Below are 17,198 nucleotides of genomic sequence, written 5' to 3' on the forward strand. Positions count from 1 at the left end.
AAAAGTTGCAAATTGATAGGCAGAAAAGTTGAAAACTTCAGGGCTTGTTTTACAGACAGGGCATGCTGCAATCGTCTGCGCCAAAGCAATCCGTTAACTTAGTGTCAGCGCATATGAAAGGTCACAGTGACCATATCACAATGAATTAACTATCCCCATCTTGGATAGACCTTGCTCTGTAATTGATCTCCCTGAGGTGGCTTGTGGTCTTCAGCCTCTGCTGCTCCTTCATAATATAAACTGTATTAGTCTTTGCTGAACAGGTACTTGGAATCAAAAGTTCATAATAGAGTATTTTCAAGATAAAAATGAAAAGTTAATATGCTGTTTGAAGCCGGGTCATATGCCTCCTAATAACCACAATGTTCGATTAGAAGGGATATGGACTGAATTCCATTGTGTCGCTGAGGAGGATATTGGGACAAAGTTGGTGAATACAGGATCCCCCCCCCTCCATCAGACCCTTGCCATGAGGTTTTGTTTATGAAAGTAACTGATAACTGTGATACCAGTGCCTATTGAATGACGTAACTCCTCACTACAGGAGGGGATGATCCTCCACCCCACCCCCCTTCTTGGAAGAAAGCGACTGTCATGCTGTTACGAAATAAGTCATTGTTGGACCCCATCATTGTGGCAAACGATCGGCTAATATCACTGCACCCATCTTACTGAGGCTGCAGTAAACACTAACTATGCACCTACATGGAAAGGAGCCATATTCTGAACCTGGCCAAATTGGGCTTCAGAACGGGCCTTAGCACAGCTTTCACTCTGGTTAAGCTCACTATATTCACAAAATATTAGCTGCAGGAGGTGCAGCAGTAATGGTGCTCCTAGACCTGTCAGCTGCGTTGGATAGCAGCTCACCCAACATCCTTTTGGAGCTGCTGACAGGGCCAAGGGTGGAAAAACAAACTCTAAAGTGGTTTACCTCGTTTCTATCAGAATGCACACAGACAATCTATCTGGGAAAGTTCATATCCTCTGCCAAATACATCTCGATGAGGTTTTCACAGGGTTTGGCTCTTAAACCCACTCTTTTTTAAATTGTATGTCTATCCATTAGCAATATTGATAGCCTTTAAGATAGGGTCTGCAACAATTCATGCTCTGCATGACAAAGGTAACAGAATTGCTAAAATGAAACGCCATGACGCTAAATGGGGAGAAAATGGAGGTGATGATTTTGGGAAATCTATGACTATGGAGCCACGCCCGGTGGTCAGCAAAATTGGGGCCCCTGCCATTACCTGTACCGTACCCAAGAAACATAGAAGTCAAGTTTGATTTTAATTTTACTTTCAAGCAGCATGTACATAAAATGTTTGCAACCTCTGTGCTTCTAAGGAAAGTATTACCCCTACTCACTTCCACATCCGAAATTGCAATGGTCCAGACACTTAACCTATTATACCTGGACTAATGCAATGCCCTCTTAGTTGGACTGTTTAAATATCTCATTCTGAGACTGAAAGTCGTACTTGGCTGCAAAACTAGTGCAGGGACTCAGTAGAAAGGTGTTCACATCTAACCATCTGCGAATACGTAATACGACTGTGCAGCTTTTTCAAGACTCTCTGTGTGATAAATCTATCTGTAATTCAAAAAATGATGACTATATGAAATCCCTCTTTACTTGACATAAACTTGCGAGAACTCTGATCATCCATTTGCTGAAAACGTCCATGTTTTAAAAAAAAAAAAAAAGAAATTAGGAAGGAGAAGACTAGCAGTCATCATTAGCAGACTAAGATCTGGAACAATATGCCTGTAGGGCCTAGCGAGCAACTGTACTACCTGAATTTTGAAAGACATCTTAAAACGGATCTGTATAATTTCACTGATGTACCATAAGGACTTTTGCTACGGAATTATGTCTGCTTACCTTGGAGGACATGAGAGGGTGAAGAAATTGAAATGCTAGGACACCTCGGTTAAGGTCAGTATTGTGCTATAAGGCCCAGATGCATTCAGCCATACCCGTTATGTATAATTTGTGTGAAATTGAAAATATTGTTCACGGCCTTCCCGCAGAATCTACCTTGCTTGTCTTATTTTCTTGAACTGTTCCACATCATTCACGTATCAGCAATGTATTTTTTAATTGGCGGGTCATCCTATTCATGACTGCTGTACATTTTAGGAACCGTTTTGAAACCAGCAAGAAATAAACTCTAGTTTAGTATTTGCCAGGGGAGGTCTAGATTTGGCACCAAAAAATAGTTTTACAGAAATCCTTTGTTCCTTTTGTTTCTTTTTTTAAATGTCACTCTTTTGTTGTTTACAGCTTCCTGTGATCCAGAGTGTACACTTGTGACTGATCCTTCCAAACTCTTGACGTATAAAAATCAAGATTCTCCTCCCAAAGAGGACCATCTGATCCCAACGCCACAAGCTCCCAGCATTGCCTTCCCTCTTGCCAACCCTCCTGTGGCCCCACAACCCAAAGAACAGGTTTCAAAAGATTTATGCTTCAATATTTCTTAATTTGAGCTATTTCAAAGTACGATTATGTTGGGACATTTCACAGAAATGCTGAAACAATCCTGCATTTTGTTTTTTAGAAATGCAAGTATACATTTGAAAGTGTGTATACGTTGACAGGAATGTCTTAAAGCAATGGGAGGATAGGCATCCTAGACCAGTCCTGCTAAAGCTTATTTTGCAAAACAAAGAAAAAGAAAACAGACAAACAAAATAAGATTTTGCCATGCAATGCTATGGAAATTTGTTTAATACTGCACGTCAGAATCAGAAAAGACATTGCTCAAGAAGAAACCAGTTAAAAATGTATTTAAACATTGACCCATTGAGGCTTTTGTTTTGTTTGGGGGGCAACATATGTGAAGGGCTTTCAGGTTAAATAGAATACATTATCAGCTTAACGATATTAAACTTTTTTTCAGAAACATGCACCATAAACTTTAGAGGTGTTCATTTTTCTTTACCAAAGTTTGAATAGGAGATCAGAATTAATGAGGGTGTGATTGTGTTGACATGCAAAAGCCGTTTTGCCAGAAAAGTTAAAATGTTACATTTCTCTTGTTTCAGCTTGTACAAGAGGCGGTATCGGGAGAAGAGCCAGAAAAGCAGCGCAGGTTTCAGCTTTCCTCTTTGAATCCACAAGAGCGGATTGATTACTGCCAGCTGATAGAGGAACTGGGTACTCTGTCACTTTCTGATACTTATTAACATATACTCAGTTTTTATGCCTGTGTGTTATCTGTTACTAACTCTGGTGAGCTAGTAATACCTTCAGATTTAGAGGTAACAATAATGCTGGAGAAGTAACTAAACTAGTGAATCGTCCGTGATGGCTGTAACCAAAAAAGTGTCCGTTTATTGTGGGTTGGCCATGAAACCATGGTTAAAGTCAGTAACCATTTACTCACAGATTTAAAAAGCCCTTTGTAATGCAGGTACTGAATCAAACACAGTAAAACTTCTATAGCGCATACGTTTTCTTACCGTTTGGCAAGTCCTCCGTTCTTAAGAAGCCAAAACCCTTATCGCACCTCTTTTAGAAAAAAGTTAACTTAGTCCACTGCCTCTTCTAGATTTTGTTCAGTGACAGCTTGGCACTGCTCTTTTAAAAAAATGTTTCTTATGCCCTTAATTTAATGTCATGTTTGAAAAAATAGTAAAAGATCTGGTTTAATCACCCATGTGCATATTTTCTAACATCCAGTAGAAACCTCATCCCTAGAAACGTTCATGCATGTTGCAAAATAACTCCAATGATTTATTTTATGATAAGATTATAACCCCATACTCTTTTTAGAGCATTCATATAGTCCAGAATTTTAAGACGATTTAAGATTGACTAAGATATTGTGTCTTCCTGAATAAGGAATACATTTAAAGCCAAGGTCCTTCTAGGAGATGTTGGGTTTAAGCTAGTATCCTTGGTTTATAACATTCTCCTCTATAGGAAACATTTCTGTAATCAACATAAACTGAAAAAAACATCGGTAGCTATTTTAAAAATGAAAAAAGACCAGAATGAAAACCTGCCCTCTCTTAGTAATATGCGTTGTGTTTTGTCAGAGAAAAACTGAAAATTAAGTTTAGAGGGGCATATCTTTCTGATTGCCTAAACTGGCTCATTGGCTCTCATGGATGATGACTTTTCCTAGGTTGTTGACGTTGACATGCATTATGTATCAACTGCTTCTTTCAAGGTTAGTGCAAACGCTAGGGAGTGTTTACTTTTAATGTAGTACTCTTTGGTGCTTTTTCAAAGACGACGGGGAAAAGATCAACTGCTGACCCCCATCATGTTTGGGATGGACTTTTCCCTTGCTTGATGAGAGGTTTTGCAGAGGAGTCACTGACCTTTTGAAGGAGATGACTGAATGCTGTTTTAGTCCATCATCTCCTGCCCTGCTTTGCTTTTATTTGACAGATAACCTCCTCATAATTGGTGTCCCAGTTACCCTTCAACCAATTGTGTGACTTTTGATCCCATATTGACCGTGTACTGCATGGATTTCTGGAAGGCTTGATAGTGCTAACTTTAGAAGAGACATAACTTTTATTGTAGATAACACTGAAACCAGCAAGTAAGTTCCTACATTTCAGCCAGACTTCTTTCTTTTTAAGGTGGGGTGGTACTTGAAAAGCAGTGCTTTGATCCAAGCTGCACGCACATCATTGTGGGACATCCGCTACGAAATGAGAAGTACTTGGCCTCGATGGCTGCAGGAAAGTGGGTCCTTCATCGCTCCTATCTGGAGTCTTGCAGAGCTGTTGGGCACTTTGTGCAGGTAAAGATGATTATGAAAGTTACTGTTCCATTAGTGTTTTCTTTTGCCAGTAGGATGACTAACGTTCATCCCAATTGTCTGTTATGAATGTCCTCTAAGAGAAGGACTCGCCAGTAAATCTTACAAGCTAGATACATCATGGCTTGGTTAGATGTCTGCTAACTAGTGTTTTAAATAAACAAACCACAGCCTTATGTTTGGCTAGGAAGGCAGTCTTCTATGCAATAAAGAGGACTTCCACATAAAGGTATTTCATAATACTGCACTAGTCCTCAGTTTACTGTGGGTAACTCCCAAGTGGATCAGGTGAACTCCCTTTATCATCATCTGCACTAGCAAGTTCACCTGGGTTGGTGGTGTGAAGATAGAGCAGGACTGTCATTCAGACGGAGCCAATCGAGGGAAAGCCCCTGTGGAGCAAGCTGAGCTTTTGAAATAGAGGAAAAGCAAAACAGAAATGTGGTGGGGGAAGCTATAAAAACACTCCTGGTCGCAGGAGTGGAGGCAGTGGTCCCAAAGGAATTTTTCTCTTCTAGCTAGTGTGTAAAGCCACTCACTAACATGTTGTTAAATATGGCGTAAACTGCCAGCACAGAGGCAGTGGTGGTGTTAACGTTTCAGAAGTAGTATACAGAGATTCCATTTGGCATTCTGCTACTAGCTTTGAATCTTCGTTGCTAATATTCAGGAAATAAATACTGAAAAAGATGTTCACAGCATCACAGAAATACACCAAAAACATTGTAATGTTGTTCCTGGACAAGCCTTGTTTGGCCTTGATGAATTTGGCTTTTATGAACATAATTTTTTCTGACTGTAGATTCCTCACCTTTAGAATATTCTTCACAAGCCAGCCTGTATCCAGAACGTATTACTGTAGTGCTCCTGCACACTACTAAGTAGTGTCATGTAGCTCTAAGTCAACCTTGTTTTGCCCTGGAAATGAAAGGGCAGAACCACATATTGGCACAATCACAGTTGCCTGCATCAGTTCCTTTCTTTTCACTCCAATTCCTTTTTATCTGAAAGAGACATGTTAGTGATAGATTCCTTACCTTAGAATATCCCCAGGCGTCAGACTGGATCCGGAAAGTTTTGCGTAGCAGTACCCTTGCGCGTAGGTAGGCGTCGTCTGCGGCTCCGCGTCCGTCGTCGGCGTCGTGGGCGCCGTGATGACGTCGTCGGAGTACTTAGACGCCGCCTCCGCGTGCTGACGTCAGTTCTTCTTTTTTCCGCGCCAGCCAGCGCAGATCTGGAAAAAGCAGTTCCCTAGTCATTTTTTGACTAACTTTTTGGATCTTTTGATCTATTTCGAAGTCTTCACGACTCCGACGGTGCCGTTAGGGATGCCCGGCTTCAAGCACTGCGACGAGTGCGAACGCCTCATGTCGATTACGGATCCGCACCGCCTGTGCCTGACGTGTTTGGGTGTCGACCATGACGACGAGGCCTGCTCCGACTGTCGGGCCCTCTCGAGGAAGGCCAGGCGGGAGCGATCCCGCAGGCGACTCGAGATCCGCCAGTCGGCCCCGCGCCGTGTGAGGTCCCGGTCCCACAGGAGGTCGAGGGACAGGTCGCGGGGGCGGAGCCGTCACAGCTCCGGGAGTCGGCACCAATCCTCCGGGTCCAAGTCGTCAGGTAAGAGACATAAGAAGTCGAAGAGACATCATCGCTCTTCCGACTACCCCCGACGCTCGCGCGATGCGGCCGGGGGTTCGGGTGACACCGCCCACGCGGCTCCTCAGGAGTCGCGGGCGCCGCGTTCGGCTCCATACCCCCCGGTCCCTGGGCTGAACGCGACACCGGAGGAGATCGAGCGCTTCCTCATGGCCATGAGGTCCCTTTCTTCTCCGACGGGTTCCGCGGCGCCTTCGGGCCCAGCGAACCCGTCTGGGGGCCCTAGTGGGTTGGGGGCTGCGACCCCGACGCCGTCGGGTGCTTCGGCCTCGACGCCGCCGGCGTCTTCGGCGCCGCAGGGCTCCACGATCCCGACGCCGCCGCTGCCCTCGGGCTCGGCGCCGCAGGGTTCAGCGGTCCCGGCGTCGTCGGTGCCTTCGGGCCCGACGCCGCAGGGTGCCGTTCGGCCCTCGTCGGGCGTTGGATCGTCCCCGGTGGACCTTACGACCCCCCCGGGGTCGGTCCGTGTGGTGTCCCCTCTGGCGTCGGCCTCGGCCGACGCCGTCCCCAATGCCTCCTCTCTGTGGGTTCCGGCGTCGGGACGGAGCCTGTCGGCGCCGATCTCGACGCCGGTCGGGGAATTCCATCCCTATGACCCATCCTCATTCACTTACGACCCTGAGTCTCAGGAGATGGGGGAAGAGGAGGATTGGGAGGGGTCTGAGGACCCTCTGGCAAGGGAATGTCAGTCTAACATGGACTGGACAGGAGACCTTGGGGAGGCCAGTGGCCTGGACACCTCTCCAGACCCTGGATTCGTCTCTCCTCCTTCCGTGGCTTCGGAGGAGGGCGCGACATATAGTGTGGTGTTGATGAGGGCTGCTCAGGCGTTGGGCCTTGAGCTCCCCGTCGTGGCCGTGACGACTAACCTCCTCACTGAGGTCCTTAAGCCGCAGTCATGCTCCATGGAGCCTATGCTGCCGTTTAATGAGGCCTTGTCGGACGTTCTTTTGGGCACTTGGTCCAGGCCCGCTACAGGTTCGCCTGTAGATAGGAACGTGGCCAGACGCCACCGCCCGGCCCCGGGCGACCCATGTTTCCTGTCCACCCACCCCACCCCCGAGAGTCTGGTTATCCAGGCCTCTAACTCCCAGACCGCCTTCCCGACGGCTCCCCCCGATCGGGAATCCAAGAGGTACGAGGCCTATGGCAAAAAGGTGTTCTCGTCCCTCAGCTTGGGACTGCGGTCTTCCAATACCGCATGCCTCTTGGGCCGTTACACCCATTCTATATGGGAAACGGTGGCGAAATTGCTGCCAGAGTGTCTGTTGGAGGTACGGGCCAAACTCGGCCAAGCCCTAGTGGAGGGCCGGGACGCAGCAAAGTATTCGATCAGGTGCGGACTGGATACAACTGACTCGCTGGGCAGAGCGATGGCTACGACGGTGGTGATTCGACGCCACGCCTGGCTCAGATCCGCCAACTTCTCGGCTGATGTCCAGAATACACTCATGGACATGCCGTTCGATGGCCGTCGCCTCTTTGGCGACAAGGCAGACCACGCGCTTGAGCGCTTTAACACCTTGGCTGCTAGGTGTTTTCCCCCCCTGTGCTGGAAATTGCACTTCTTCTTTATTCATGACGAGCTCAGCTCGTCATCAGCACAGCTCAACTGTGCATCATGACGAGCTGAGCTCGTCATCAGCATCGAAAGGATTAAGGACTCCAGGGCTACGGCCAAGTCCTTGGGCCTCTCTGCCCCGCGCCAGCAAGTGGGTGCCTTTCGCTCCTTTCGTGGCCAAGGAAGGGGCGTCCCCACGCGTGCCGCCAGCCACTCGCCGCAAACTGTCGTCCAGCGCGGCGGCGGCCGTGGAAACCGCCGTGGAGGCGGTCGGGGAGGCAAGCGGAGCCAGTCCACACCTGCTTCCGCAGCATCCGCCTCTAAACCCTCCTAGTCCGTGCTTTTCGGCCCATGTGACGCCAGTGGGGGGCAGGGTTCGCCATCACCACTCTCACTGGCGCACAGTCACTTCGGACAGGTGGGTGCTGCAGATCGTCCGAAGGGGCTACTCCCTCCCCTTCGAGACGACCCCTCAAGCCATGCCACCGCAACACCACCGCGTATCGGGGGCTCATTTGCGGCTCCTGCAGGAGGAAGTTTCGGCCCTCTTGGCCAAGGGGGCCATCGAGCGCGTTCCTGGGCCAGAAGTAGGTCGTGGTTGCTACTCCCACTACTTCCTGGTACCCAAGAAGGGCAAAGGGGGCCTACGCCCTATCTTGGATCTGAGGAACGTCAACGGCTTCCTCCGGAAGGAGAAGTTCAAAATGCTGACACTGGCTCAGGTCTTGGCTGCCCTAGACCCAGGAGACTGGATGGTAGCGTTGGACTTGCAGGATGCGTATTTCCACATCCCCGTCCTGCCGGCCCACCGGCGTTACCTGCGGTTCACGGTAGGCCTCGAGCACTTTCAGTTTACCGTGCTCCCCTTCGGCCTTACCAGCGCCCCACGGGTGTTCACGAAGGTGATGGCGGTGGTCGCAGCTCACCTGCGCAGGTTAGGGGTTTCAGTCTTCCCCTACCTAGACGACTGGTTGTTGAAGGCGGGCTCGCCCCAGGCAGTCGTCAACCACCTCCAGACTACGGCGGATCTCCTGCACCGGCTGGGATTTTCCATCAATGTGCCGAAGTCACACCTGTGCCCCTCTCAGAAGCTCCTTTTCATCGGAGCAGTTCTCGACTCGGCGCAGTTTCGGGTTTATCCGCCCGAACAGCGGGTTCGGGATATACAGGCCCTGATTCCGATCTTCGGGCCGTTATCCCGGGTTTCGGTCAGGTTGACGCTGCGGCTTCTGGGGCTGATGGCCTCCTGCATCCTTCTGGTGCATCACGCACGGTGGCGGATGCGGGCTCTGCAGTGGGACCTGAAGTTTCAGTGGGCCCAGCACCGGGGCAACCTGTCCGACCATGTCCTGATCTCGGAGGTCACTGCGAGACAGCTGCAGTGGTGGCTCACGGACCGCGATTGGGTCAGCGGCAGATCCCTCTCCCTCCCCCAACCGGAGCACGTAGTTGTGACGGACGCGTCCCTCCAGGGCTGGGGGGGCCACTTGGGAGAGGCGGAGATCAGAGGACTCTGGTCTCCGGCGGAGTCCCGGCTCCATATCAATCTGTTGGAGCTGCGGGCGATTCGTCTGGCACTGAAAGCATTCCTCCCGTCTGTCCGAGGGAGTGCAGTGCAGGTGTTCACGGACAACACCACCGCCATGTGGTACTGCAACAAACAGGGCGGGGTGGGGTCGTGGACCCTATGCCAGGAGGCTCTGCGCCTCTGGCAATGGCTGGAACATCAGGGCGTGACTCTGGTGGTTCAACACCTGGCAGGTTCTCTGAACGCCAGGGCGGACGAACTCAGCCGTCGGTGCTCGATGGATCACGAATGGCGTCTGAACTCGGACGTGGCGCAAGGCCTCTTTCTGCGATGGGGAGAGCCTTGGTTAGATCTATTCGCCACCGAAGAGAACGCGCAATGTCATCAGTTCTGCGCGTTGGAATTTCCAAGGCGGCGCTCGCTCGGAGACGCTTTTCGTCGCGAGTGGAGCTGCGGTCTGTTGTACGCCTTTCCGCCTATACCTCTTCTGCCCAGAGTGCTGAAGAAGATCAAGCGCGACCGGGCACAAGTCATCCTTGTGGCTCCGGACTGGGCACGAAGGTACTGGTATCCCGAGCTACTCAGTATGTCAGTCGATCCCCCGGTTCGTCTGCCTCTTTAGGAGGACCTTCTGTCGCAGCAGCAGGGGACGGTCCTCCACCCGAACCTGTCCAGTCTCCACCTCCATGCATGGAGATTGAGCGGCGACAGTTGAGGCCATTTGACTTGCCTCCTGAAGTTTGCAACATCATTCTGGCAGCCAGGCGTCCCTCCACAAAGACGGTATACGCCTGCAGGTGGAACAGATTTGTGGCATGGTGCACAGCAAAGGCTGTGGATCCTCTCAATGCCCCTCTCTCTGAGATTCTTCTCTTCCTTCTTTCTCTTGCCCAGCAGGGCTCTGCTCTGGGCACTATCAAGGGCTATCTTTCGGCTCTTTCAGCCTTTCTGAGGCTGCCTGACCAACCTTCTTTGTTCAAGTCCCCTATAGTAAACAGATTTCTGAAAGGCATCACTCATACCTTTCCTCCTGTTCCTTTCGTGATGCCTCAGTGGGACTTGAACCTGGTTCTAACATTTCTGATGTGCGCTCCCTTTGAGCCACTTCATAACTGTCCACTTCGCCTTCTTTCTTTGAAGACTGCCTTCCTGGTAGCCATCACCTCTGCCAGGAGAGTGAGTGAGCTCCAGGCCCTCTCTTGTAAGCCTCCTTTCCTTTCAGTCCCTCCGGACAAGGTTGTTTTGAGGACTAGGCCCTCCTTCTTGCCTAAGGTGGTCACGGCCTTCCACATTGGGCAGTCCATCACATTGCCCACCTTCTTTCCGCCTCCGCACCCCTCGAGAGAGAGGAGGAGAGGCTCCACCGTCTGGACCCAAAACGTGCGCTCTCGTTCTATCTGGATCGCACACGCCAGTTCCGGGTGGATGATCAACTCTTTGTTGGGTACGCGGGCGCTAAGAAAGGGAAAGCGGTGCACAAGAGGACCATTTCTCGATGGATTATCATGTGCATCCAGGCGTGTTACTCCTTGGCAAAGAAGGAACCACCTGTTGGGCTGTGGGCTCATTCCACTCGAGCCACGGCCACTACAACTGCCTTGGGCCGAGGTGTGCCCTTGCAGGACATTTGCCAGGCTGCTACGTGGGCTTCGTTGCACACGTTTGCGAGGCACTACTGCCTGGACAGTCAAGTCCGGAGGGATGGCTACTTCGGCCGTTCCGTTCTCCAGGACTTTCTGGTGTGAATATTGGTTCGCAGACCCACCACCACCGGGATGGTATTGCTGGGGTATCTATTCTAAGGTAAGGAATCTATCACTAACGTGTCTCTTTCAGATGCACAAGTTACTACTTGTGTAACGATATATCTGTAAGAGACATTAGTTAGTGATAGATTCCTTACCGACCCACCCATCCTCCCCGTTCTGCGAACCGATATCTAGGGTTAAGGTCATCCCCTTTCAGGGCCCTAGTTTCTTGGCACCAGTGTCGGTTTTTGTCATGGCTCTGCGCTTCTGGCGCGGAAAAGCTGTGGCTAAGAACTGACGTCGGCACGCGGAGGCGGCGTCTAAGTACTCCGACGACGTCATCACGGCGCCCACGACGCCGACGACGGACGCGGAGCCGCAGACGACGCCTACCGACGCGCAAGGGTACTGCTACGCAAAACTTTCCGGATCCAGTCTGACGCCTGGGGATATTCTAAGGTAAGGAATCTATCACTAACTAATGTCTCTTACAGATATATCGTTACACAAGTAGTAACTTGTGCATCTGTTGACAAATTCCTTTCAACAATCTTTCCAGTGTACAATGGAAAGGGTTCAAACCCTGTACCGTGACTGCTGGAAGTGGATGTTGGTGACGGAACCAGATAAGGTGTACCTCTGGTATTTGGACTCTGGGTATGATCCCATGTCACCTGAAGAATGCACCCAAAGGCAATCTGGGACTGTGAAGTGAAGCTCTATGTCATCAAACACTGAAAGCAATCGTGAGCCATGCGCAAGACTTGCTCCAAGTCAAGAGTGGAGACTTGTCCCACTCTTGAGGCTTCTCCCGCAACATTTCCTTTTCACCATCATGGTCGTCTGGTATGTCCAAATTCAAGAAGACGACTAAGAAGTCGAAGCAGGACTAGACCTATTCCCGCCACTCTGTCCAGACAAAAATCTGGAGGGCATCAAAGTGCCAACCGATTTGTTACTAGTCTCCACACGCAGAGCTGATTTCTCAACTGGTACCATTTCATCCCGGATTTCCCTGGTGATGCAGTAGCAGGTCGTGGCCTTTAAGGAGGATATGCTGCATATTTTTGCCACTCTTTCAGCTTTCTATAATAATAAATAAGAAGTCCACTTGTAAAGCGCCATGGTTACACTAATGCCAGTGTGTCCCCGCGCTGCGGTAAGAAAGCCGTGGTCAACCCAGAACCCTCTGACTTATCCTTGAGGAAAAAGATGTGTTTTTAGTTTTTTCATAAAACATTTTTCTTGGGTCTCCATCCGGAGCTCCATCGGGAGGGCGTTCCATTGTTTAGCCGCCAATAGGCGAAAAGATCTACCACCCATCCTCGCCTTTTTTATGGCTGGCACACATACCACACCAACCCCACCCGACCTCCGCAGACGTGAGGGGATGTGCGGGGACACAAGGTCAGTTAGATAAGCAGGAGCCTTTCCCTGCAAAATCTTATGGCAGACACAGAGTGCTTTAAAGGCAACTCTTTCTTTAATCGGGAGCCGGTGAAGTCCCGCCCGTGCTGCCCTGGCAGAAGATCTTCTCGGGCGTCTCAGAATGAGGCGGGCTGCTGCATTCTGCGCTCCCTGCAGGCGCAGTAAGCATCTGGCTGGAGCACCTAGATACAAGATGTTCCCGTAGTCTAGGCGAGAAGTCACTAGTGCATGGACTAGTGTCTTCCTAGCTGCCATAGGTAGTAGGTCCAAGGTTTTACTCAGGACCTTCAGAATTCCAAAGCACTTCCCTGCCACCCGTTTGGTTTGGTAGTCAAAAGAGAGGTTAGAATCTAGCCAAACTCCCAGGTTTTTTGCCTGTGCACATGGCGTAGGTACCGCCCTCAGGTCCTGAGGCCACCATGCCGACGACCACACAGTTGGGGCTCGCCCCACCACCAGCACCTCCGTCTTATCACCGTTCAGCCTCAGGCAGTTATCCGCCATCCATGCCGCTAATTCTTGCATGCATGCCCTAAAGCTGAAGGCGGCCGACTCTGCCGTCTGGGTTAGGGAGACCACCAGCTGTGTGTCGTCCGCATAGGATACGACCCTGATCCCAAACCTCTCCGCAATCCCCGCCACGGGAGCAACATAGATATTAAACCAGGTCGGGCTCAAGGTCGATCCCTGCAAGTCTCACCTGGAAGCACCGCCCCGACAGAAAAGATTTTAACCAGCCCAAAGCTTTGCCCGACACCCCACCTTTCTGCAAGCATTGTACCAGGGTGTGGTGGGCTACAGTGCCTTAGGGCTCCAGCGATCTGCAAGGTCCTCTAGTCAGGTTACTGCTGGAAGATCTGCCCTTGGCACTGTCCGTGTCCCTTGAACCCTTCATACAGGCTCCATGATCTTTACTAGTTTCTTCTCCACCAGCCCAAATTCCGACATTGCCGGTGTCCGAAGTCGAGCCTCTGCCAACTCCGATGTCTTACCTAAAGAGGAATTCACTTCGACTCAGTCTGAGGTTGCGCCTTGACTCCACTCCAACGCACCTTGTTCACATATGCTTAGATTTAGACAAAACACTTCTTCCACAAGGCCTTCCTCAAAGGCTTCTTTACTTTTTTTGCTCAGACGCTGGTCAACCTGATATAACAGTGGTGATGCTGGGGATGATTTACCCAACTTTATGATGATGATATTTATATAGACTTGCAGGATGCCAGTGGGCTCGATACCTCCCCTGATCTGTGGTTAGCTGTGCCCCGTATACCCCCAACAATGGAGATTTCATCATTTGCTGTGGCGTATAGATGTGTAACTGAACTCCTGGATCTACAGCTGCCTTCATTTGAAGTCAAAACAAATGTCCCCACTGATCTTTTGCACCCCGATCTGTCCTCATCTGAAATCTTACTTCCATTGAATGAAGTCCTGACTTTTTATGGAAACCTTGGCGAAGCCTTGCTCTTGCCTACTAGTGAACAGGCAAGTGACCATGCGACACAGACTGGCAATGGGTGTCCCAAACCTTTTTACCCAGCATCCAACCCCTGAAGGATTTGTGGTCCAAGCTTCCACCTGCAAATTCAACCCTAATGGATTCCCCACGACCGCTCCAGACAGGAAGTTGAAAAGGATAGCGGTGTTTGGGAAGCAAGTGTTCTCTTCCACCAGCTTGGCATCACGGTCAGTTAATGTGGTCTGCCTCCTAGGACTACATACACACCCTGTTTTGCACATGGCATCTTTGGCTCAAACCACTCAAGATGGCCAATAGGCAAATAAATATATCATTTGGACTACCCTGGAAACTGCTGACTGGTTGGGACGTACAAACTGCACTGGTGTGATGCTCCACTGCCACGTGTGGCTACGTCCTCTGGCTAATTTGGGAACGTTCAGGTCTCAATAAAGGATTTGTCATTTGATAGGTCTGTTCTCTTTGGCAAAATGGCTGTTTGTGTCCTTAAACACTTGAAAGAAAGAAGAGCCATGGTGAATTCCATGAGCCTTTCAACCCCCTACCCAGCAGTGCCGTTAGTAGCCCGCTTCTTCTGAGGCTACCCCTGAGGCTGGTATGCAGAAATTGCCTGGCCCTGCCACCACCACAGCAGTCAACCCAGTCCTTTCAGAACCAGGGGCGGCAATCACGCAGAGGTTGTGCAAGTCATCAGGAACACTGTTCTACCCAGCACTCCTCCCAAGCGGCATCAGTCTGAAAGTCGTTTTAGTTGGCACTTACTGGTTCACATCCACTCTGTTAGATACAGAATCTGACATTATCTTCCAGGGTGGAAGGCCATTAGATCCTACTGATCGATCCTCCACAATTATCCAGCAGGCCTCTGCCCTTTTATTTCTTTCCTACCCACCTCACATACCTCCCACATCAGAGCCGCTTTCAATAATTACCCATCCATCTTGATGCCTAGAGTTGCAAGCTCTGCTTTCTTGAAAGTAAGGACATGCCGCTATTCCTGCTATTTCCTCCTGCTGAAGGACAGGCGCCTTCCTCCTATTTTAGATGTTTGCCCTCAGCATGCTTTCTGGCTGAAGGACAGATTAAAAATGTTCACACTGGCCCAGGTTCTGACTGCCCTGGATCCCGCGACTTGATGGTTCCTTGGACCTGCACGACGTGTACTTTCACATTCCTGTTGTGCCGTCACATAGACACTACCTGAAATTCAAAGTAGGCCAGAGGCATTTTCAGTATATCGTGCTCCTCTACAGCCTTATCAGTGCCCTTTGTGGTTCGTAAAAGTAATGCTGCGGTTTCTACCTGTCTTCAGAGACTGGGGATACTGGTTTCCCTTCACCTTGACAACTGGGCGTTAAAGGCTTGCTCACCATGGTCAGTCATAGACAATCTCCAGGTGACAGCAAACCTTTTGACATCTTTGGGGTCCTCAAATAGTGTGCTGAAGTCACACCGACTCCTTCAGAGGCTTCCTTTTATCGGAGCTCTTCTGGACATGGCGCTGTTCCAGGGCTTACTATCTTTGCAGCGAGCCCTGGATAATACGGGTTTTGCTCCTCATGTTTCAGCCTCTGGTGGCTTCTTGACCGCAACCTGACCAACAGCAGACCGCTCCCTTCCCTACCGAGAGCTGATGGTGGCAACATATGCCTCCCTGCTGGGCTGGGGAGGTCATCTGAGAAAGAGTGGTGGTGTGGATCCTGTGCCAAGAGCTGCTGTGACCCTGGAGTAGGCTGGAGTGCGAGGACATCTCACTGATCTCGAACCACCTGATAGGCTCTCTAAACCCCAGGGCGGATGAGCTCATCTGGTGAAGTCTTGGGGATCATAAATGGCTGATGTATCCGAAAAGTGGGGCAGGACCTCTTCCAACAGTGGGGGGAGCTATGACTAGAACTTTTCACAACTGTCGAATATGCAGTGTCAAAACATCTCCACATTCAAGCTCCCCAGAATACTTTCTCAGGCTGGAGTGGAGCACGTGTCTCCTGCACACCTGTTTGCCACTGCTTCTCCTGCCCTCAGTTCTAAGGATCAGGAACAACTGAGCCCAAGTCATATTAGTGGCTCTTGATGGATTGATGAGGAAGTGTAAGCACACAGGTTGCGATTACATCCCCCGTTAAAGGCACTCCGGAATGTTCATATCAATGATTCAACAGGTTGATTTGTAAAAGGGTTTATTCAATGTTATACCCTTGTTTGTGAAGCAAAGTTCAACAGTTCATATGATATTATCAGCATATCATGAATATGGACGAAAGGAAACTCCAATGCATTTCGGGCTCCAAGCCCTTTATCAAGGAGAGGCTGAAGAAAAAGAAGAAGCCCGGGTCAGGGGGAAATAATTAAAAAACTGGTATGGTGTGTAATTAATTACCAAGTGTCGATCAAAAATGGTGAGGTGATGGGAGGTAAGTATTGTGAAACATGCAGCAAAGATGTGATTAAAGTACTCGATGCAAATTCAAGATTATGGAGGTCAGGTGGTGATAAACGGGGGAGTGCTGGAAGTTAACAAGATGCAGAGGTCTCTGAATGAACACTATGGTGCACGGAAATGTATTAACGTGAAGGTGCATAAAAGTAAACAAAAGAGTGCAGGAAAATAACCTTAGAAGCGCGAGTGAGCTTAATGGTGAACACCGGGTCCTGAGCGAGTGCATAGAAATAAACACGAGGGTGCGGGAAACATAACGTTAAGAACGCGAGTGAACTTAGCGGTAACATCAAGTCCTAGAATCGGACTAAACCAGTGTGGAGACTTACTCGAGTCCAACGCCGAAGCGGTCAGATAGGTGAAGCGTGGCAATCAGTGAGGCAGCCAGTGTGGGAACCAGGGTTAACAATTGGAAACATAAAAGACGGACTAGAGAAGGGAAAGGAACAGGTAGGGGCCATGATGGAACAGGGAAGGATGGTAAAAGAAATAAATGATGGGTTGTTGAAAGTAGGAGTCGGAATGGCAATGATAGATATGAAGGGAAAAAGGGAAGAAGTAAAC

The 17,198-nt window shown here is 49.7% G+C and overlaps 1 protein-coding gene across 3 annotated transcripts in view; it reads left to right on the forward strand.

Annotated features, from left to right (window-relative positions):
• The window catches only part of TOPBP1 (DNA topoisomerase II binding protein 1), a 289,247-nt gene that overhangs the window by 225,928 nt on the left and 46,121 nt on the right, over nucleotides 1–17,198 (forward strand). For all 3 annotated transcript variants that reach the window (XM_086942059.1, XM_086942060.1, XM_086942061.1), the window contains 3 exons: nucleotides 2,291–2,457; nucleotides 3,055–3,166; nucleotides 4,606–4,769. In XM_086942059.1, the coding sequence (XP_086798185.1) occupies nucleotides 2,291–2,457; nucleotides 3,055–3,166; nucleotides 4,606–4,769 (443 nt within the window). The remainder of the gene's footprint in view (nucleotides 1–2,290; nucleotides 2,458–3,054; nucleotides 3,167–4,605; nucleotides 4,770–17,198) is intronic.

This window comes from Lissotriton vulgaris, chromosome 10 (assembly GCF_964263255.1).
Source record: "Lissotriton vulgaris chromosome 10, aLisVul1.2, whole genome shotgun sequence".
Taxonomy (NCBI): domain Eukaryota; kingdom Metazoa; phylum Chordata; class Amphibia; order Caudata; family Salamandridae; genus Lissotriton; species Lissotriton vulgaris.